Below are 23,148 nucleotides of genomic sequence, written 5' to 3' on the forward strand. Positions count from 1 at the left end.
CTCTGTGCTTCCAATTTAAGAACCTGATTGATGGCAGCTTTTGAGTTTGCATACTTTCCTGTTTTTGTGTTCAGTTTATGCTTCTAGAATTTAGAGTTTGACAGTGGACTTTTTTTGTAATTTATAAAAATGAGCTCACTTGGTTACTTAAGGTACAATTGCATATCTGCCCAACACATAGCCAATGTCATTTGTATTAGTGAGTTAGCATTATTATTCCTTTGACATGCCGTATCTTTTTTTTCTATTTGACCTTTTATAAACTTGCAGAGGTCTTCATTAAAAGGTTTTACATTAATACTCCCAAATTAATCTCTATTCTCATTCAATAGCTAAGAAAATATAGATGTGTATAGTAAAATATTATATTGTTTTACATATTTCACTGTTTTCTTGAAATTTTCTAGTTTTGTTTTCATTTGCCACAAACCAATATGATATCCTACTAATATAAGATGTGTGCATTTGCATTGGTGAAGCTTGATCATTATCTAAGAAAAATTTTCCATATAATCATAATCCTATTCTTTGTACTCTAGATTAATTAAAAGTGTTTTTGACTATAGATTCATATGGCTATAGAAGTTATATTATTTTAAAATGTATGATCCAGATGTTGAAATTTTTCAGCATCTTAAAACTCATATTTTCAAAGAAAACAACTGTACATAGTTTTCCAAAACCTCTATCTGCTATTTTCCTCCTACTTCTTTAGCCATTTCATTAATAACAAAATGACAGGAAAGCTGTATATTTTTACCTTGCATTGTCTTTTCATTAGAGAGGAATACTAGTTATTCTGTCATGCAGACCAAAGAAAAAAGAAAAACACCCTTTACTTTATATACAATGTGTTTTGTTGAAAAGAATCTAAAAATAATGCACAAGTTGCAGAAATACACTAAATAATTCAAGTCATTAAGATATATTATTCAAAGAAAAGTTTCAAAACTATCAAAAAGTTTTCATGTATGTAAACTAATCTTTTATGTTAACTGGTTGAATTTTCTTGAAGGCACTTCCAAAAGAAGAAGAGTAACAGATGAACGTGAGCTGCGTATTCCTTTGGAATATGGGTATGCAAAATAAGATATATCTTTATACTTCCCCCCACATATTTAGGCATGTTTGATTTCTCATTCTCTACTATTAAGAGAAGTGAATATACTGCATAGTTATTTGTTAGAGCAGAGGAGCAAAGCTGATATATCTGAAGTTGATATACCAGAAAAAAAATTAAGACTAACTTCTGGGTTTAGGTATGACAGATGGGAACATATGCATCCAGGTGGGAATATGACTGAAACAGTCACAAGAGCAAATCATTTGGCAAAGAGCAACAGACACAGTTAAGAGTGTCAGAGGTTTTTGTGAAGATAGATTTAAAGGAAGGTGAAAGCCACTGTGGGCGGAACTGAGGAACTTGAGCAGAGTTTGGCTAAAATGGTTGAATAGGAACTGAGAATTTTCATGATCCCCAAAGAGCAGAGAACCAGGTTTACTGTACTCTTCTCATTTAAAGCTTTTCAGCTGTAAAAAAATCAGTACACATTGACACATGTGCCTGAACATGTCCAAATACCCAACGTAATGCCAGTATGATCTCTTAAAAAATTTAATGGAGTTTAATATTTGTAAATTGAGTCCTTGATTAATTTTTAGTTGAATTACTTAGCAAAAATATCTAAATTATTTTAATAGTAAATGTATCTGAATTGCACGACTGGCTGTTTATATTTGTTTTCTTTGTATTTTTCATGTTTTCTAAAGAGCATGTGTTCTCAAACTTTTTTAAATTTTTATTTTTAAAAGCTTTCTTAAAATTACGTATGTGATAACCCTCATTTCTATTATGTGTAGCTGGCAGAGAGAGACAAGAATAAGAAACTTTGGAGGGCGCCTTCAAGGAGAAGTAGCATATTATGCTCCATGTGGAAAGAAACTTAGGCAGTACCCTGAAGTAATAAAGGTACATACTTTTCACCAAATGACACACATTTGGTGCCTATTAAGCATGCTTATGGAAAAAGAAGTACACTCCTTTCTCAGATAAAGTTCCTTGATACAAAATATTCTCTTGTATGGGACTAATTAATGTGCTTAACCTAAATTGATCTCCTGTAAATCCATAGCCCCTTGATAGAATATGCAAAACAGTAGTGTCCTGAAGATAGCTATACATCAGAGCTGGGTTGTAATTATTAAAACCTGAAGTGGAAAAATATGTGATTTTTTCAGTATCTCAGCAGAAATGGAATAATGGATATCTCAAGGGACAATTTCAGCTTCAGTGCAAAAATAAGATTGGGTGACTTCTATGAAGCCAGAGATGGACCGCAGGTATCCACTTTTTAAAAAGTACAGTCTTTGAACCAAAAAGTAGTAACATAACCTAAATGAAGTAAATTTCACTACACTCCGGAGCATTGCCTTTTGTTAGTTAATTCGTGTAGCTATACATATAACTTTGTGGTAAACACTCACAAGACCTCAATTTACTATATTTCAGTAACGAGGAGCTTTGACATTTTTTTCAAATTTCTTAAGTAAACTTTTTCCTGTTTGTTAGTTCTGTCATTAATTTTACAGTTTATACAGGTATAAAAGAATCTGTATGTTCATGAGAAATATAGGAAAACCTTAATTCCCTGAAAGGTAAACAGTTTTTTGAAAATTAATTTGAATAGGAAAAAACATGTTGTTTATAAGTCAGTCCAAGAGAGGATAAATATGCCTTCGTTTTTGGAAGGATCTTGTCCATTTGATTATGCCATACTACATGATTCATTGTCACAAGTCTGATAATTTTTGATGGGGGTAGGGGGAATTCCATAATATTAAGTGAGTGAAATTTCTGCTTTTTGCAGAAATTGAATTTTTAAATAATTATACACATTTCTGAAATAATGACTACAGCTCCCTTTGAGTTTAAGGATTAAGTACACAACCTCACCGATCAGCGCAAAGAACTTACCAATGAAACCTTGTTTCCTATATGTGTCCTTTAATGGTTTGCCTTTGTTCCTTACTTAGATTCAGCTACATATGCTTATTATTCCCTTTAACTTTATTAGCTCCATTGAAAGAGGTCATAGCTACGGACTAAGGAGACCTAGATTCTTGTTAACCCATGAAATAGTTTTGTGATTTCAAACAACAAAATAATGCCCACTTTTTCTTCAGTTTCTTTATCTGCAGGATAGAGACAATCATAATTTTACTTCTGCCTCATAGGATTATGGTGAGGTTAAAATGAGATCATACGCATGAAAATGTTTCAAAAGGTTAAAATGCTCAACCAACTGAAGTTGTTATTTTCTTTCTTGATTGAACCTTTCTCTCTTTTGGCCCATTATAATGCACAGAAAGATTTTTTCTGGCAATTAATATTTTCTGTTGTGAATAGACAGGCTTTTCCATACTATTTACCCTTTAATTTTATAGTTACAGAAATAGAAGAGGGCTTCCTAATTCTGCAGGAAGTTCATTTTGAGAGCTCAAAGATTAAGGGAGTTTTCCAAGATTACACAACCTCAACCAGGCAGAGACATAATTGAACTCAAAATTTCTAACAAGTGTTCTTTTGCATTCATTGTGTAACCTATTTTCCATTGTTGTCCATGACTTTTTATGTCCACATCCACTTGTTTCTTTACCAGTAATTCTAAAATGCCAAAATATATTCATCTGAGGTTTAACTTATTTATGGAAATATATTCTAGGATTTTTCTTTTCTAAACTTAAAAATGTGTCTAACTTGGACTAAATTTGTCACCAAACAGATTCTCGGAATTTTAGTGAACCACAGTGTTATTTTACGCACTCCATATATACTAGATCAGTTTTTAAGTCACAAAACATATTAGAAGGCAATAATAATTTTATTTAAAAATTCTCATTTTTTAAATCTTTTGATTTCCATGTTATCATAACCTTACTTGTTTCATTTAAATATGCTAAAGATATCTTTATGTTTTTAAGTTCAATAGAATTTTATTCTGAGAGGAAAGCTAATTGCTGTCCAATACGTAAAGGACTTTTAGTTTTTTATCAGTGATAATTAGACTCAGTCTATAAAGCCTTACTAGGCAGAACAGATTGTTCTTTGACATCCATTCACTTTTTATTAAACATAATCAGTGTTTTCCAAAGCATATTGTCTTGTTGAGAGATCAATTCCAATCAAGGAAATATGATGAATTACTAAATCCAGAATGTGTTAAGCTGCCAACATTTCAGCAGACTACTAAGGGAAAATATTAGCAATTTTGACTGTACTTCTCTTGGTTAAAAAATAAGAGTAAGTTGAATTCATTTCAGGATACTTTTAGAGAACAACAATTAAAGGTGAGTAATCAAAACAACATTTAGTTAATTAATTAGAGATGCATATAGTTGAAGAACCATATACTTTTTTATTGTATGATCAATATGTATAAGCATATAGTTAATTAGAAATGTATATACTTACAATTTTCTATGAAAATGAGCAAAGATTACATATTTTTGGTAGAGTAACTGTCATGTGTAATAACTTTGATTGGCTTAAATTTTGTAGAAGATATAAAATATAATTTGGGATAAAGACACCATTACCAAGCAGTGATGATCTGTATATGTTTACAATAGGTCTGCCTCTATACAAATTGTATAAATGGTATGATGGCTGTACGTATATTGAAAAACAACACTATGCATATTGAAAGACTGAAAGGAAATGTACCAAAATTTTAGTAATGGATGTAATGATTGGTGGTACAGTGGAACTTTTTTTTCCTATGTTCTTGCATGTTTCATAATTTCTAAATTGTGCTTGTATTACATATATAGTATGAAAAACAATTTCCTATTTAAAAAATAATTGCATCTACCCCTTGTAATCCAATAAAGCTGAGCATGCAGTTTTCCAAATGCATGGAGATTTTACATAACGATTTTAAGTGTTACCGCTACAGTTTTCCAAGTTTCATATATTTATTTTTGGTGTTTGATAGCAAATGAAATGCTGTATTTGTAAATTCATTAGTATTCTTAATCACTCTCCTAATAAAACATTTGCATTGGAAAATGTAATTTTCTCCATCATATTTTTCTTTTTTCTCTTAAAACTTAACAAAAAAAAAAAAAAAAACAACCGATAGTAGTTCTCTAAGTTCTAATTTCATTCAAAGTATTTCAAAAAATTGCAGCAATGGTATTCCAAAGCTCTATATTTTACAGATGAAATTTAGGAAATGGTAATTTCTGTTAGAAGATAATATCTGCAGTAGAGAACCGTGGTTATTTTATATGTTAATCATTTTTGACTCAAGGTATTTCTGAGCTTAAGACAGTGACTATATATATATTTATTAACAGCAAACACTTGTTGAAAGTATTGACTAATTTTATGTGCAGTACAGTAAGATGAGAGGTATGAGAGTTCATATTTATTGAAATTTAGTAAATTCATCAACTAAAGGACAAAAATCTAATGATTAACTTTAAAAAAATTAAAAAGAGAAGTCCTTAATTAAATAAGATAGGGTTGACACAAGAAATTGGGGTTGGGGGAGCCTTTAATCTATCCATTATCAATTTTATTTATTTCAGTCTACAAATGTGGTAAGAGATTTGCAAAATCATCTACTGGTTAGTATCTACTGATCCTTAGATACCAAACACTTCCTCCTGGCTTCTATAAAAATCATGATTTTAAGGATGATAGATTTCATGGAACAAAATGAACCATGGCACTCTTTATAATCACGTGATATACTGGCTGGCTACCTTCTTACTGAAATTCTTTTAACTATTTTAATCAGTGAAACCCCTTTAAAAAGGCAATAAGGTAAATATATTTCTTACAGACTTCTCCATCACATTATAAAGAACTAGTTGAACCTAATGTTTATCATTGTTTTCATTTTATTTTGTTTTTGAGTGTCAGAATAATAGAAAGTATGGTTGAGCTAGGCAGATTTTGGTAAATATAAAATAGGGTTATTTTTATTTTCCTAAATATGATACTTAGGTAAAAAGGTAAAAAGTATTCACATTTTTGTTAGCGATATATGAAGGTTTCAAAATGAATTGTTAATGGCAAAGATTATTTTGAAATATATGATAATCTAATTTGGGAAGGATTTTTTGTGTGTGAATGGTAGAGAGAACAAAACGTCTAAGCATAAATATAACAATTAAGTTTATTTTTTTCAACCAGGAAGTTAACAAGCAAAGGTCAATGAATGTCTGCTGCATTCATGCCAAAAAAGCAAAGAAAAGGAAAGCTGCAAAGAAGGAATAATTAAAAGTGACTTAGGAAAAAAACGTTGCTCTCTCTATTTGAGATGTATATTTTAAGATATTTTTTTAATGGCATAATGCCACGAGAAAAGAAAAACATCTATAGTTCTTACTGAAAAGAGCCTTTTGTTCTTAGTCATTTAATCAGTTGATATTTGTGGCAAATACTTAATGTTCCAGGTATTTCTTCCCAAATAAATTTTCCCTAAAGGCATTTTCCATAAAGGAAATTGTGAACACATTTCACTACAGAAATGAACTTGAAAGCCTGACTCTGAGGAAAAACTAATGTTCATGGAGAAACTGCAGAGTACAAAAGAAATAGAAGTTATGATCATTGGTTTAGAGAAGCTTGTTGTCTGGGGAAGATAAAACACTAAGCACAATGCTTTTCAGCTAAAATCAGGGTTTTGTTAATAAGGAATAAGGGGAGACTTCACAATAAAGCAGTCAACACGCAGTCTGTGGCAAGACTGTAATGCCGGTAATTATTTCAAATAAGTAAAGAACAAACGATTGGGAGTCAACACCCAGGGTTCTAATTCAACTCTACTGTTAACTGTCATACCGAATGCAACACAGCTGTGGGCATATATGGACCCTGAGAACACGAAAGATCAGTACCAGAAGTCCAAAACTCTGGAAATTTATGTCACTAATCTACCAGGTAGGATTTTTGATGGCTAGGCAAAGGCCTCTACTAGGAAGCCAACTGTAAGAATCCAAGAGTAGCGCTAAGGAGATATCTGACAGTCCTAAGTCTTTGAGGGTAACCTACTGTCCCTGGAAATCATAGTCAGTGTTATGGAAACAATTGTATCAAACCACATCTTCCTCAACTGTTTTTAATAGGTGACAGCCATCTCCCAGCATAGATAACTATTCTTACTCTTTCACATCTTTAAAGTGCTATTCAGTATATGATATTAATATAGTTTATTATTAAGATTAAGAATCCCTAATGCTGTAAAGTTTATGGTATATAAAGCTCTCACTACCTACCTCTGGCACCACAAAGTAGCTAAAAATAGACATAATACTAAACTGTGAATTAGGTGTAAGGAAATCCAACAAAATTCTGATTTTTCTCATGAAAATAACTTTAATGTTTTTCTTAAAATATGGAATGTCAAGTCCTGTGAAAAATATTTGATGTCCTTGCTTTGCTTGTGCCCTAAGATTTTTCTTAGACTCCTAGCAGGGTAATTCAGCATCCTATGTTACTTTGAAAAACGGAATCCTACTTTTCTAGGCCTTAATTTCCTCATCTGTAATGTGAAGTATATATATTATAGGAGGTCTTTAAGATCAGTTCCCTTTTAGGTGTGACATTCTAAAGTTTTTTAATAAACTAAGTATCAGGAAGTAAAAGATTCTGAAATTACACTTAAAAGAGAAAAGTAGTAGAAAACAATTATCTTTGTTTACTTGAACCGTGGTTAAATTTACTGAAAATTATTTAGCCAGAAATCAATTCGGTAAATGGTCCTTCACTCAATGACCAACAGACCTAAAATTGTCAGACCAATGCCTTAAGCCAGATTTAAAACATTCATCACAGCTATTTTTCTATCAGAGTCAAAGACTGGGATAGATAGAGGTCCTGATCCAGAAAACTATGAGTAAAGATCATCTATTATAACATTGAGCGTTCTAGAAGTAGTAGGCATCTCAAATATTAATGAGGGCATTGACACTTAGTGGCCCAGGACTGCAAATCCCTGGTGAAATTGCTGCAGCAAAGTCTTGGTGATACTAAAACTTAAAAAAACAAAAAATAAAAAACCACAGTAACTTGGTAAATAGATCATTCAGTGAATTGGTTTTTGGTGGACTGGTTTACTTTACTTATATACTGCTTTCCCCCCAAAATAAATAAACCTTCAAGTATACAAAATCAAGCAAAATGGGAGCAACAAAAGAAAAATAAAGATAAGCTAGAGTATAAAATTGAAGCAGGAGTGAGACTTGATAACACCTCCCTTTAAGACCTAAACATGTTTCTGGTAAGCCACAAATTGACTTTAGTTATCAGTGAAATGTAAGAGTTAGGACTGTCAAATATCTCCTGAACTAGACAATTCAGTGTCCATAACATAAGGTGAAAACAAAGCAGTTGCTCATGAGATGTTCAGAGTATCATTTATGAAGAATAATAGAAAGGTTGAAATAGAAAATCCTATTTAAGTTGAATTTCTTAGCATCTTTTTTGAATTTCTGAATACAGAAAACATTTAAAAACTAATTCATTTCAAATGTTTTCTTTAAAGCTCCATTTTGTCTTTAAAGTATAAAATACCTGAAAGCAATAAATTTATTTGCCAGTTTTCTCAAGTATTTCTCCAGACCTTTCTGGTCTCCATTCAGACTCCTCTCCTTCACATCCAGGAAGTTCTCCCTCCAAAAAAAGACTAAAGTATTCACTTTCCTTTCCACTCTGATTCTCAGGTCCTAATCTAGACCATCATTATTTTTTAAGTGGACAATTGAGGCAACTTACTGTCCCAACCTCTAAACTTTTTCAAATTCATTACTGCTGAGGGTGTGGCCCTTGAATCACCTGCATTAGAATAGCCGGAGCCTCGGGTCCTAGTTAAAAACGTTGGTCATTTGGGGGAGAGAACTCTGTCTAGTTTACCTTTAGAAAATGTTATGCCGATACAGAGTAGGTACTTCAACAAATGTTCAAGTAGTTGGAAACTATTTCTATTATACATTACAGTCTTACAGTGTAGTCTTGTATAATGCATTAGAGTGTGTAGTATATAATGTAGTTATCTCATTCACTTAACCTTAATTATTTTGTTCAGTCTTCTGAAATAAAACATAAGCCCTTTTTTCCTTCTCTTCGTAGTATTTACAGAAGTATGTTATTGCTAAGGCTTTAAATTAGTAACTCTTGAAAGTGGAATTATAATGGTATAAGAGACTTAATCTGCCATCATCTCCATCATGTTGAATATCTGTTTTCTTTTTATCCATATCTTTTAAATCTTAGTCAAGAAAGATTATTTTCAGGAACCATTTACTATCTTAGTTTTAAAAATTAAGAAAAAAAGTAATAAATTTACTCTTTTGATGAATAATTTCAAAAAATTTATAGCATATGAATCAAGTGATGTAAATTGTATTTGCTTTTCCTAAGGAAAAGTTTATTAAGAAAAATGCTTCTTTTTTTTCCTTACCCACGGTTATCTTGGCTACTCAGTGAATTAAAGCTGTAATATAAGCTTCAGATTCCTAACAATCCATTTCTCATTTTCTAAAATCCAGGAGTCAAAAGACATTATATGTAGTCCAATATATGCAACTCCCTTAGAAAGCATTTACTTTATAAATGCCAAGGGCAAAAATGTAAATGATAATGTCGCTATAATGTTACCAGTTTGGGGCACCAACATATTCTATTCCTTTTTTGACACAGGCAGGTATATTTTCCTAGCTGAATAAAACATAACTGTAAAATTATAACTGAATAAAAAAATAAATTGATGAAACCCTTCAAATCTTGGCTAAAAGTTGATTTTATTATTAATAAGGTACTTTAAAAACTGAATGCAGATTCCTTTACAGACTCCTTTATTAGTCTTTGTCTTCTACTTCAAGTGTCACGAATGTCACTTTTATATTTTTCAATTTATGTGATGCATGCTGCCTTGGTGCCTAAGAGCATAATAGAAAAATGAAAGCCTGAACTAATCAAAAGCTTCCCATATTGGTGAACATAAAAATGTTTCGATGGCTTCCTTCTTAGTGGTTTATGGCATGAAAATGCAGTTGGTACAACTACTGTTTCTGTTGACTTCATTGAAATCTCAGCCAAAAAAATTCTTACTTTCCTCAGAATTAATTTGTAAAATTATTTTTAACCTGGCAATTACTGAAAAGAATTAGTATAGATATTATTTTAAACATATATGGGTTATATGCATTAATTTTTTTCTGCCACAATCTTGCCTTGCCATAACCTTGGCTGTGCTTTCATGGCTGAATATTGTGATCAGTCATTTATCAAGTATAAGAACATCTTTGTGACATCAGTTAAGTACATGTAGTGGTTAAGAGCACAGGTTTGAGAGTGAGACAGTTGGGTTCAAATCATAGTTCTGTTCCTTATTGCCTCCTTACCTTAGGAAATTATTCAACTGGGCCTGAATTCTCTCAGTTGTAAAGTAGGTACAGTAAAATCCACCGTATTAGATAGTACTGTTGTGAAGATTAAAGTACATAATGTAATCAAAATGCCTGGAACTAAGCAGAGTGCTTGGAATGTGGGATGTAACCATCATCCGTAGTGGTAGCAGGAGTGGTATTTGTGTTTTTCGTACCCATTGAATGAGATATTCATAGTCTCCTTGCCCCAAGTTAGGTATCATGGCATAAAGTATACCTCAAGAACTTTTGATTATTTTTGGTTGCAGAATTGCCCATAGTGGTTCAAGCTGAATTCCTAGTTTGAGATTCTTTTAAGAAAAAAAGCATGTTTAAAACATTTTCTTAAATGTCACACTAAAGGAATTATCTCTTTAAAAAAAGAAATAAGAAAACAATTATATTAGAAGGATTATTTTAAAAGGGTGCCTTTTCTGTATTTGAACATGTTGATTTGGAAAATAAGTAAGGTAATATAATAATGTATTTTTTAAGAGAAAAGCAGCTCATCACAAACAAATAATATATTTGTTTTGAATGACATATGAAGGATAATGAAAACCAGACACTGATGGTATCTATACACTGAACAGGATTATTCCTATAATACACTAGCATTATGCTGGTGAATGTGTTTCCATCAGGAGACTTATAATGGGAAATCTCAATTATACACCATATATTCATCATTGGCTGTAGAAATTATCATGTGGCCAATATTATTTTACATATACCCCCATCCACTTCTCCTCTTCCATAATTTGTTGAAGCAAATAATATACATGTTATTTCCTCTATAAATGTTTCGTTCATATCTCTAAAAGATAAGGACTCTTGTTGTCTACAAGGGTACCATGGTACCATTATGACACTTTAATAGTTCCTTGATATCATCAAATAATAGTCATTGTTCAAATTTTCAGTTTCCCTTAACTGTCAAAAGTTTCTGAACAGTTCGTGTATTTGAATCAATATCTAGGTAAGCTCCACACCTTGGGATTGTTTGGTACATCTTTTAAGGCTCCTTTAATTGTCCCACAGGTTTTTTTACCTCTTGAAATTTATTTGTTGAAGAAACTGTTGAAGAAATTTGTAGTATTTCCTCGACTGGATTTTGCTGTGTAGTTAACCATACACTTCTCACCCAGTTTTTCCTGTGAAGTTATAGTAATTAAGTCTAATCTAGATTTGATTTCATTTTGTAGGGGACAAGACTAATTTATAGGTGATCGAGTGAACCTCCATCAGGAGGCTAATGTCTGTCTGGTTGTCTCTCTTTTTGGTGATTGGCAACCATTCAAGTTCAGTGCTTAGACTCATTAATTCATCAGGTATTGCAAGATGCTGATATTCTAACTCTTACATTCCATCTTGATTTATTAGCTCTAATATTTCTATAAAGAGAACTTTCATCTATTATTTAGATAGTTTAATGTTTGGTTTAACTGTTAACCCATGAGAACAATCCACAGAGGTGTCATCACACAACTAATTTTCAAATATCTGCCAACTTTATGGTCATTGTAGTTCAGAAATGGTTATTTAAAAATATATATCTATTTATATGTTTATAGATACAGATATAAATCTCTGTGTTTAAAGTTGAATTCATTAAGAATATCAAAACGATGCCAAGTCCATGAATAATTATAAATATAAATTTAATTAAAAAAATAAAATTCCTAAAGTTTGTACCAGCTTTATAAATTTCAAAATATCTGTGAATTTGCCTAGAATTTTCTGACATATTGATCACTTGTGTTTATTTCATTTGTAATCTTTATTTCTATAAAATGTTAATTAAAAGGGAATGCAGTGGTGTCTTTTGAAAGAAGAGGATGTCATTCCCCGTATCAGGGCAATGGAGTGTCGTAGAGGAAGACCACCAAATCCAGATAGACAGCGAGCAAGAGAGGAATCCAGGATGAGATGTCGGAAGGGTCGGCCTCCAAATGTTGGCAGTGCTGAATTTCTAGATAACACAGATGCCAAGTTACTAAGAAAACTGCAAGCTCAAGGTAAGAAACAGAACGTATCTGACACTGTAATAGTCATATTAAAAAGTGTAAATATTTCTTATATTTTTGACTGATGAAAGATTAACACTGCTCTCAATTTCTAAAAAGTAGATATTTGTGTTAGAATAAAAATGAGAAAATAAGGAGTCCCACTGGTAACTGGAGTTCTTTGATTAGGTAAGCTCCTTTCAAGAGCCATATTCATAAACACAGCAGACCCTGTGTGTTGAGAACTACAAAGGTGGGTGATAAGCTTTTAAGGCTTGCACTGAAAGGGCATCTACCAGCACTCGGCACATGCCTTAAGGTTGTGCCAACCTTCTGGAAATTCTCATTTTAACAGCTCCCGATTCCTTGAGGTGGTACAAGGGGATAACTCCAAAATATGTGGATCTGTGGAGTAAATTTTCAGTCAGAGAACTCCAATTACTGGTAAGTAACCCCAGTCTTTGGGTTCTTCTGTAGTATGCACATATTACAGATATTTTCAAAATGCCCAAGTAATAGATTTAATTCACAAATATTTATTTTAAGACCATCAGAAAGTATCACTATCAAGCACAAAGTGCTCATAATAACCTCAAATGTATTTATGACTCAGAAGTGTACATAGCGCTTCCCTGGTGGCACAGTGGTTGAGAGTCTGCCTGCCGATGCAGGGGACACGGGTTTGTGCCCTGGTCCTGAAAGATCCCACATGCCGCGGAGCGGCTAGGCCCGTGAGCCATGGCCGCTGAGCCTGTGCGTCTGGAGCCTGTGCTCCACAACGGGAGAGGCCACAACAGTGAGAGGCCTGCGTACCGCAAAAAAAAAAAAAAAAAGTGTACATAAATTGTTAACATTAAGTTCCCAGGCTATGTCTGACACAGAAAAAGCTGGCATAAATAAAACAGTCCTGCCCTGAGTTTGAGTTACTAGTTACAACTGGGAAGACTCTTCTTGTGAAGGGCTTCTTGTGAAGGCTATCTGAATATATATCAGTATATGTGTTGGTGTCTTATATTCACAAGCATATATATAAACATATATATCAATGTAAAATAAAAGTTCAACAATAAGAACTAACTTAGAAGACTAACAAGATTTTACTTCTCATAGGTTCTCTCTGGGGGAAAAGCCTGACTTATTTGTTTATTGTAAACAACATCATAATGTTGACTTCTTTGTAGCTCCTTTGTTTTTGTTATGAAACAAATATCTATGACAAAAGCTCATAGAACAGAAACCTTTCTGTAAAAGATATTCATGAGTGGAATCATTATTAACAGTTTTTTGTTAGGCTATCAGAGACTCGTATACATAAACTGTACATAAACTCCTATAACACATGCCTTCAAACACTCATATATATACATATGCATAAACAATATGTTGTATTACGTATATATCCTTTTTGATTTCTAAAATAAATGGCTTATAGTGTACATACTATTCAGCTTGGCTTTTTTTCCACTTAATTTATCTTGAACATCTTTCTGTATCAGCACTTAAAAATCAACCTTATGCTTTTAATGGCTGAATAGTGAGTGATACTGTGTATGATTCTACCACACTTCATTAAATTAGTCTCCTTTTGGTGACTGTTCTAGCCATTCCTGACATTCGCTATCACAAACAGTGCTGCAGTAGTACGTATTACACATATCTTCACATCCTTCTACAGGTGTGGCTATGTATAGGATAAAATCCTAGAGATAGAATCTCTGAATCAAAGGGTGTGTGCGTTTTCAATTTTGGTAAATAGCAGGCAAATATTATCTCCAAAAAGTTGGCACCAGTTCATACTTCCACCAGTGGCATGTAAGTTAATTGCCTGCTATGTAACTTAATGTTGTATAAGTTTTTCTCTGTCTTAGTATGTTTTTAAAATATTTTTAAAAGTTATTCTGTTTGGTTTCTATTAAGACGTTTATCTCCCTTGAAGAGTTATTAGTGAAGGTTAAAAATAAGTTAATATATTAACAGATACAGCCATACATGATGAGTTTTTAAAGTTAGTATTGTCAATAAACCACTGGCTCTTCTAAAGAATGTATAATAGTGGGGAATGTGCATTGTTTGCATAAAATAAGAAAGCTTGAAATTAACTGATGTCCAAAGTCTGGGCTCTTCATGCATGTTTTGCATATCTTATACAAATAGCATTAATACTTAGTATCTAAAACGGCAACTTTATATTTGCAAAAGTAACTAAATTTTTACAAAATAGAAGTTGATTATTCAACTTTTACTCAAGGTTTTTTCTCCCTCTAGATTTCAAATTGGTTTGTATTCCGTTACATACTTTTCCCTTGTTGTATTATGTTGCATTTTGCAAATTATTTTACATTTGACCTTACTGTGTATATATGTTCTTTCTCGCATGTATATAAATGTTAAATATTTAACATTAGATAAATAATAATTATTAATATGTACAAGCAACTGTGGTATAATATGTATTTTTTTTTTCTTGGGAAGAAAAGAAAATAGCAATGAATCACTATCACCCCTTTTATTTCTAAAAGGTTTCTACATTAACAGTTTGAGGGGGTTATCCAAGGGGATTCTATAAGTTTCTGTTATATATTATCATCGTACAAGGACTCAACTAGGCTGAACAACTGGACTTAATTTGAAGAAAGATTCAGAACAGTAAAATAAATGCAAACTTTGAATGTACTTTCAAGCATTGTGAACTGAGAGGTCTCTAATTTCTCAGGGAATACAAATAAGAATCTGACAAAGTTTGAATATGAAAACACCTTTTAACCTATCTAAATAAACCTGCTTCTTAATTGGCCAATACCATTCATATCTCAGATTTTGTGAGATACCAAGTAACACTTGTCCATTTCATACATTGTAGGATCTGAGATGCCCTAGTCTGTGCAATGCCCCAGTATTTTAAGATGTTCCACTAAGGAAGAAAAGAGCTGCCAATTTCTACACACACTCTGATTTTAGACATGTGTAAAAATGCATCTTAGAATCAAAGAAGTGTGGTATATGTAAAATATCCCTAATTCTAAGTGAAACTAAACTTTATTTCAAAATAAATTTTTACCTTTGAAATTTAAAGAGACAAATTCTTCAACCATGAAAGGTAGTTTTCAAATTAATATTTCAAATGCTCATTACAATAATAATATATTCAGGGCTTCCCTGATGGTGCAGTGGTTGAGAATCTGCCTGCTAATGCAGGGGACACGGGTTCGAGCCCTGGTCTGGGAAGATCCCACATGCCGCGGAGCAACTGGGCCTGTGAGCCACAACTACTGAGCCTGCGCGTCTGGAGCCTGTGCTCCGCCACAAGAGAGGCCGCGATAGTGAGAGGCCCGCGCACCGCGATGAAGAGTGGCCCCCGCTTGCCACAACTAGAGAAAGCCCTCGCACAGAAACGAAGACCCAACACAGCAAAAATAAATAAATTAATTAATAAACTCCTACCCCCAACATCTTAAAAAATAATAATAATATATTCAGCAACCATAAACCAAATAAATGAGAAGATATTGGGAGCAGTTTATTCCTCAGAGCCTGAGTGAATTTTCTTGGTCTCTAGCTCATTCTCCTTCCTCCATAGTGTCTCTAATTTCTTTTAACATTTTTTTTTCATGTTTTCTCCAACTGTTCGTAACGTGAAAGTTAAGCTATATAAATTTTAAGTGATTAATCCAAATTGTATCTTCCTTGCTAAAGTGAAGATATGAGTTGAGCTTTTTAATGTTTTTCTTTTCCAGGAGTTTAAACATGAAAATTACTGTGAACTTGTGTGGAGTTTGAAATTGACTGATACATTCATATACAAAAAAATACGCCAATATATGTGATAAAAGTTTCTTTATTATAAGCCAAACTTCTATTAGAAAACATCAGTTTAGCTTGGAACAAAGCATCATACTTATGCCACCTTTTCTAGGAAATTTTTTTTTAACCACTTAGCAACCCTTTACATTTTAAGGCAGATTTAGGTCTTTATATCAGAGTTCAGTGAAAGCCTTCAATTCTTATATGTTAAAAAATAATGTTTACCTGGATCTATCATAGATGAGAACAGTGTCCTACAGGTGTATTATTATCAGAGCTTGCTAACTCTGCAGGCCAGTTGATACATTTTTATTTCCCAGAGTATTTCGTGAACAGGAGAATCCTTTTTATGCGGCTCAGAAATTTTTGATGATGCTTAAAACTTAATACTGAAAATTATTGGAAGATTGGAGGTATACTTTAGTATCAGCTTCTGTTTCATCTTTTATTAACACTTCAAGTTTCCTAGATAAAATCAAACCTTCTTATATCCCCTCCCCTTTTTTTAAGTCTTCATGATAGGAAATCAACCGTAGTAACCAACTACACCTCAGCTGTTACAAGGACATAGGGTTAAGTTTCTTTCTAAAATCTGAAGGCATTTAAATTTCGCTAAGGGTTTTAGAAGTAGTTAACATATAGACTGTGAAGTCAGAAAGTCCTGGGTGTGTATCTTAGCTTTGCTCTTTAACTTCTGGGAGCCTTAGTTTATTTCATTTGTAAGCTGGGCATAATGTTGCCTATCTCATAAGGTTGTTATGAAAATTAAACAAGATCATGTAAATTTAATACAACAGTTCAATAAATGGTGGAGGTTATGAGTAGAGCTCAAGTGATTACCTAATCGTATTCATTATCAGTGAATATAAGTTTCTTAAAATTCTTCACCTGCTACAAAGTTGAAAACAATGTCTAATGTAAAGTGGTATTTTCTAAAATGATTTTATGAATGATACACCACTTTTATAGTTAGCAGTATTTTGATCAAGTTTGCCAGCAGAAAAATGTGTAACGTTACATGCTTTTCTGTATCAGCTACCTATTGCCACATTAAGGCCAACCACAAAACCTCAGTGGTGTACAACTCTAAGCATTACCTATTTGTGCGGATGGAATGAGCTGGTGGCAAGTTAGGCAGTTAGGCATCTCTGCTGATCTTGGCTGGGCTTTTTCACATTAGTGGAGTCAGCTGCCTCCATGTGTCCCAACCTCAGGCAGCCTAGCCCGAACTTGTACTCATAGTAAAGGGCAAGGCACAAGAGTAAAAAGAGTAGAAAGAGTACAGGTATACTTTCAGACTTCTACTTGCATCACACTGTTTACATCCCATTGGCCAAACAAGATCACATGGCTGAACACAAAATCAAGGAACAAGAACATATATTCCACGCATGTCTTGATGAGAGGGGACCGCAAAGTCACATTACAAATGGCATGGATAGTCAAGGAATGAAGACTTGGGACCATTAATTATGTCAGTCTATCCCAGTTTCATACATTTGTCCTTAAAAAGTATGAGAACGAGGTTGTCCTTAAAACTCATTGACATTCTGTACTCTTTATTTAGGAGATTTAGTCGCTTTCCTTCATAAATGAAAATATCAATGGATTCAAACATTTTACCATTTATATAGCGGACTGAAATGCTAAGTTTGGGGGCTTTGTTCTATTTTGGGTTCTCTTTCTTTTTTTTATGTATTTTGTTATTTTTAAGACTGAAGCTGAGTCACTTTTTTTTACATATTAGCAGGTACTTTCATACTAAGTGAGGATTACATGAAATGTGAAAAAAAATGTACTTATATTAGCCTTTGCCATGAGGAGTAAGAGAGGCATCATTTTTCTTATGTATATGGGATCATATTCGATGAAATAGTTTGGCAATTTCTAGGGGAAATGAACATGACATTTTCTGAGGTTCTCCGACTTGGTATCTAATGTTTGGCAATTTTCTTAAAAATTATGTCCTTCATGATGATACCAGTTTCACAGGTATTGTTTTTAGGTTAGCAGTTATGTAAAGTTGTTAATAACATTCCTTGAAATTTTGTATTTTTCAGAAATAGCCAGGCAAGCAGCACAAATAAAGCTTTTGAGAAAACTGCAAAAGCAGGAACAGGCTCGGGTTGCCAAAGAAGCTAAAAAACAACGAGGTGGGTGATTTAAACGGTAGCCTAAACTTGAAGAGTGAGTATTGGGTAATTCATAAGAGGCATCTCTTCTTTGTTGCTTTTCTGATGATATCTGTGCCTTGATTTTTCATCATAGCAATAATGGCTGCTGAGGAGAAGCGAAAACAAAAAGAACAGATAAAGATTATGAAACAACAGGTATGTTTATTCATTGGAACTGATTTTTAAAACACAGGCATTGTTTTGGGGATCTATCTGTATCTTTCTCTGTGTACATTATTTTCATTTTGATTTCTGAAATAACTGTATTTCACATTAATGTTATGTATCTTATTTAGAAAGTTGTCCTCTTTCATTAGTTAAAATTCACCTCATTTTATTTTATTTTATTTTTATTATTTTTATTTATTTATTTATTTTTGGCTGCATTGGCTCTTCCTTGCTGCACACAGGCTTTCTCTAGCTGCGGCAAGCGGGGGCTGTTCTTCACTGCGGTGCGCAGGCTTCTCACTGCGGTGGCTTCTCTTGTTGCAGAGCACGGGCTCCAGTAGTTGTGGCACGTGGGCTCAGTAGTTGTGGCCCGTGGGCTCTAGAGCACGGGCTCAGTAGTTGTGGTGCACAGGCTTAGTTGTTCCGTGGCATGTGGGAAGTTCCCGGACCAGGGCTCGAACCTGTGTCCCCTGCATTGGCAGGTGGATTCTTAACCACTGGGCCACCAGGGAAGTCCCTAAATTCACCTCATTTTAAAGCGAAGTCTTCTACTTCCAAGTTTTTTAAGAATTGATTACCACCGGAGCCTGTGCTCCGCAACGGGAGAGGCCACAACAGTGAGAGGCCCGCGTACTGCAAAAAAAAAAAAAAAAAATTGCTTACCAAACAGTAAATTGTATAAGTACTTTTAATATCCTGATAGACTTTGAATATAAGTTGACATCATGAATAACTTTCAAACTTTTTAAATTAATGTATTAGTAAATGAAGGATATTCCTTAATTAAATATTCAAATTTTAATAAGAAAAGTTGTTGTCCTAAAACATGTAAAATACTAGTAAAAAATTAAATTCAAGTTATATAGAATAAGGTTTGCCTCCATTGCTTGTGATTGCTTTCAGAGTTACTAAAAAATTACTGCAGTCGTCTCTCAGTATCCACAAGGGATCGGTTCCAGGACCCCCATGGATACCAAAATCCACAGATGCAAGTCCCTTATGTAAAATGGTGTAGTATTTGTATATAACCTATGCACATCTTCCTGTATACTTTAAATCATCTCTTGATTATTTGTAATACCTAATACAATGTGAAGGCTATGTAAATAGTTGCCAGCATGGGGCAAATTCAAGTTTTGCTTTTAGGAACTTCCTGAAAAATTTTTTTTCTAATTTAGCTTTGATCCATGGTTGGTAGAGTCCATGGATACAAAACCTGCAGATAAGGAGAGCCAACTACAGTGCAAACAATGAAAAAAGCATCATTTCAGCAGCATTCTGTTGTATATCTACAGTACCTCTCCTGTGTGTAGTTTTCAAAATTAAGTATAGGTAAATAAAGCAATTTTAAAATTCTTACAGGTAAAGTATTATATGACAAGATATTCAACTTTATTGAAGATGGGAATGTGTACACTACTCTCCCATCTCCATATATTCACTGTAATCATTAAAGCAGAAAGGAAATGGGGAGAACTAATATTCTTTAAAAAATTTTTAAATGGCAAGTAGTTATTTCTGAGTATGAAATGAAGCCAATTGTGTTATTATATAAATAGCTGCTAAATAAACGGCTTGGATTGGATTTGATGTGGCTGTCTCAAAGGTTCTTTCCAGTATTGACTAAAGCAGTATGATTAGAAAGAGTTGATATGGAATTGGGATTCAGAATTTAGTTTACAGTCAGGCAGACTGTAAGAGTTGAATATGGGCTCTGCTACTTAAGAATTTTGTAACCTTAGATGAATTTCTCAACCTCTAAGTCTCTGTTTCCTCCACTGTGAAAGAAAATAACTGCATTATCTGAAGATTAAATGAGGTGATAAATGTAAAGGACATGCAACAGTGCCTGGCACAAAGCAAATGCTCACTTTTTAAAAGATGATATAAAACACCAAACTGCATACTAAACTCTTTTACCGTAATTTAAAGTAGTCAGCAGTAAACTTGAATTCCTTTAGTTTGTTAATTCCAAATAGTTTGTTAATTGTCACTGCTAAAGACACTGTAAGATTGACTTATAAATATCTAGTCTAATGAATGCTTTTGTTAAAATATAAGTATTTACTGTATATCACATATATATATAAATAAGTTTATGTTTCATTTTAAAGTGAAATACTATTGTTTCTAAATATTATACCTTTTTATAGCTCATCCTATTTCCTAATGGCTAGAGATCCATCAAATCTTATCAGCACTTTAAATTCAGCTTTGTGACCCTAAAGTCTTGAAGTGGCTACAACCTAAATATACATGGTTTTTGCTGCTCATCAAAAAATCAGCTGCATAGCACAGGGAGATCAGCTCTGTGCTTTGTGACCACCGAGAGGGGTGGGATAGGGAGTGTGGGAGGGAGACGCAAGAGGGAGGAGATATGGGGATATATGTATCTGTATAGCTGATACACTTTGTTATAAAGCAGAAACTAGCACACCATTGTAAAGCAATTATACTCCAATAAAGATGTTAAAAAATAAAAAAGCATTGGAGTACCAACGTTTCAGCAACGTTAATACAAATGAGCTGATCATAGAGTTTTGTCAAGATATTTATCTGAGGCTAGTTTCAGAATACAATCTGACTTATTCCTTATTGCCAACAAAGTGAATCAAAGTATAGCTTAGGTCTACTCACATAGTCAGTTACATAATGCCTATTTTAAAGTCAGCTTTAGATCTAGAATAAAATAGTAGCATGTGCTTCTGGATTATTTTTTCCACCTAGTAGGCCAGTATCACCAGGTAGTCCTCAAGACAATATTCTGGAAGCTTACAGAAGCATTATTATGAAGCAGAAGGAACAAAAGCATTGGAATGTGACCAAGGCTCTGTATTTACTATTTGATTTAAGGCAAAATATTTACTCTCTAGGAACTTTAGCTTTCTATTAGGTAAAAAGAAGATAATTTCAACTCTTTTCATGATCAATAAGATATTTTATGTAGAGTGCCCAGTTGAGGGGTTGGATACCCAATATTATAAAGTGAATCTGTATTATAATAACTTATAAATAATGTTTATCTCTACTAATGCTAATGACACCACTACCATATATGTGTGTGTGTGTGTGTATATATGTCTATGTATGTATATATTGAGATCAATAACATCAGTGTACATAAAAAGAAATGTTTAAAAACGTTAAAGTATAGCTTGCAAAGGTACAGCTAGCATCTGGAAATTGGAACAGGTATTATAACATTAAGCAGTATAAAATGTGTTCGCTCTGGAAATCCTACGACAAATGCAATTTGCTAGTAGGAAAATTGGGGTGTTTGGGGGCAAACGATGTATTATTATTGAGTACCAGTTTGGGACTTTCAAAGGGGTTTCTGAACATGAAATTGTTAACATTGTGCTGATAGCATATGAGATAATGTTTTTAAATCAAAATGTAAAGTTTTATCAAACTTTAATCACTGAATTCTAAAACAATAACTAGTACATTAAATTTAGACAATGTGAACACCAATTATGCCATTGGAATCATTCTCTAGAATGTTCAATTGTAATTAAGCCTTTTTAAAATAATATTACAGATTATTTCTGAATTTGGCTTATTGTAGTAGTTAAAAGCAAGGGCTTCCCTGGTGGCACAGTGGTTGAGAGTCCGCCTGCCGATGCAAGGGACACGGGTTCGTGCCCCGGTCCTGGAAGATCCCACATGCCGCGGAGCGGCTGGGCCCGTGAGCCATGGCCGCTGAGCCTGCGCCTCCGGAGCCTGTGCTCCGCAATGGGAGAGGCCACAACGGTGAGAGGCCCGCGTACCGCAAAAAAAGAAAGAAAAAAAAAGCAATGTAATATTATCATGTGAAGTAAGAAATTATAGTATGGAAATTGTTAATGATGATCGATTACAGTTGTGTGGCACGACACACTTTTTTTTATTATAAATTTATTTATTTATTTTGGCTGCGGTGGGTCTTCGTTGCTGCCCGCGGGCTTTCTCTAGTTGCGGTGAGCGGGGGCTACTTTCCGTTGCAGTGCGCGGGCTTCTCATTGCAGTGGCTTCTCTCATTGCGGAGCACGGGCTCTAGGCACGCGGGCCTCAGTAGTTGTGGCTCACGGACTCTAGAGCACAGGCTCAGTAGTTATGGCACACGGGCTTAGCTGCTCTGTGGCACGTGGGGGTCTTCCCAGACCAGGGCTCGAACCCGGGTCCCCTGCATTGGCAGGCGGATTCTTAACCACTGTGCCACCAGGGAAGCCCCTGCCACACACTTTTTTAAGCATTTTTAATTTATTCATGACATAGTGAGAGAGGGCAAACACCTCTCCCTATTTTATACAAGAGTAGTTATTCTTTGCTCAAGATCATTGTATGAATGACGGTAACTCAGGACTAGCCTTAGGTTTTCTCACTCCTGATACACTATTTTTCTACTTTTCTGTCCTGTTTTTATTTAAAACTAAGTATAATTGTAACTGCAGATACTTATAAAAATTCACAGGCTAAATGAGTTAGTTTATGTAGTTTCTGTATACATATTTAGCATTTGTATTTTACAAATTGTTTTGAGAAATTTTATAAAGTCATATTAATTTGACATGAACTTATAT

General features: G+C 33.7%; 1 protein-coding gene across 21 annotated transcripts in view; it reads left to right on the forward strand.

Moving 5' to 3' along the window:
• BAZ2B (bromodomain adjacent to zinc finger domain 2B) overlaps positions 1-23,148 on the forward strand; it is a 378,273-nt gene that overhangs the window by 282,513 nt on the left and 72,612 nt on the right. For 15 of the 21 annotated variants that reach the window (XM_027130377.1, XM_027130323.1, XM_027130316.1 and 12 more), the window contains 6 exons: positions 1,016-1,076; positions 1,861-1,969; positions 2,239-2,340; positions 12,245-12,455; positions 18,305-18,397; positions 18,513-18,574. In XM_027130377.1, the coding sequence (XP_026986178.1) occupies positions 1,016-1,076; positions 1,861-1,969; positions 2,239-2,340; positions 12,245-12,455; positions 18,305-18,397; positions 18,513-18,574 (638 nt within the window). The remainder of the gene's footprint in view (positions 1-1,015; positions 1,077-1,860; positions 1,970-2,238; positions 2,341-12,244; positions 12,456-18,304; positions 18,398-18,512; positions 18,575-23,148) is intronic. The other 6 variants (XM_027130385.1, XM_027130436.1, XM_027130401.1 and 3 more) reach the window with 1 other exon arrangement.

Source organism: Aethalodelphis obliquidens, unplaced genomic scaffold (genome assembly GCF_003676395.1).
Source record: "Aethalodelphis obliquidens isolate GAN/ISIS:26980383/991018 unplaced genomic scaffold, ASM367639v1 scaffold2, whole genome shotgun sequence".
NCBI lineage: Eukaryota > Metazoa > Chordata > Mammalia > Artiodactyla > Delphinidae > Aethalodelphis > Aethalodelphis obliquidens.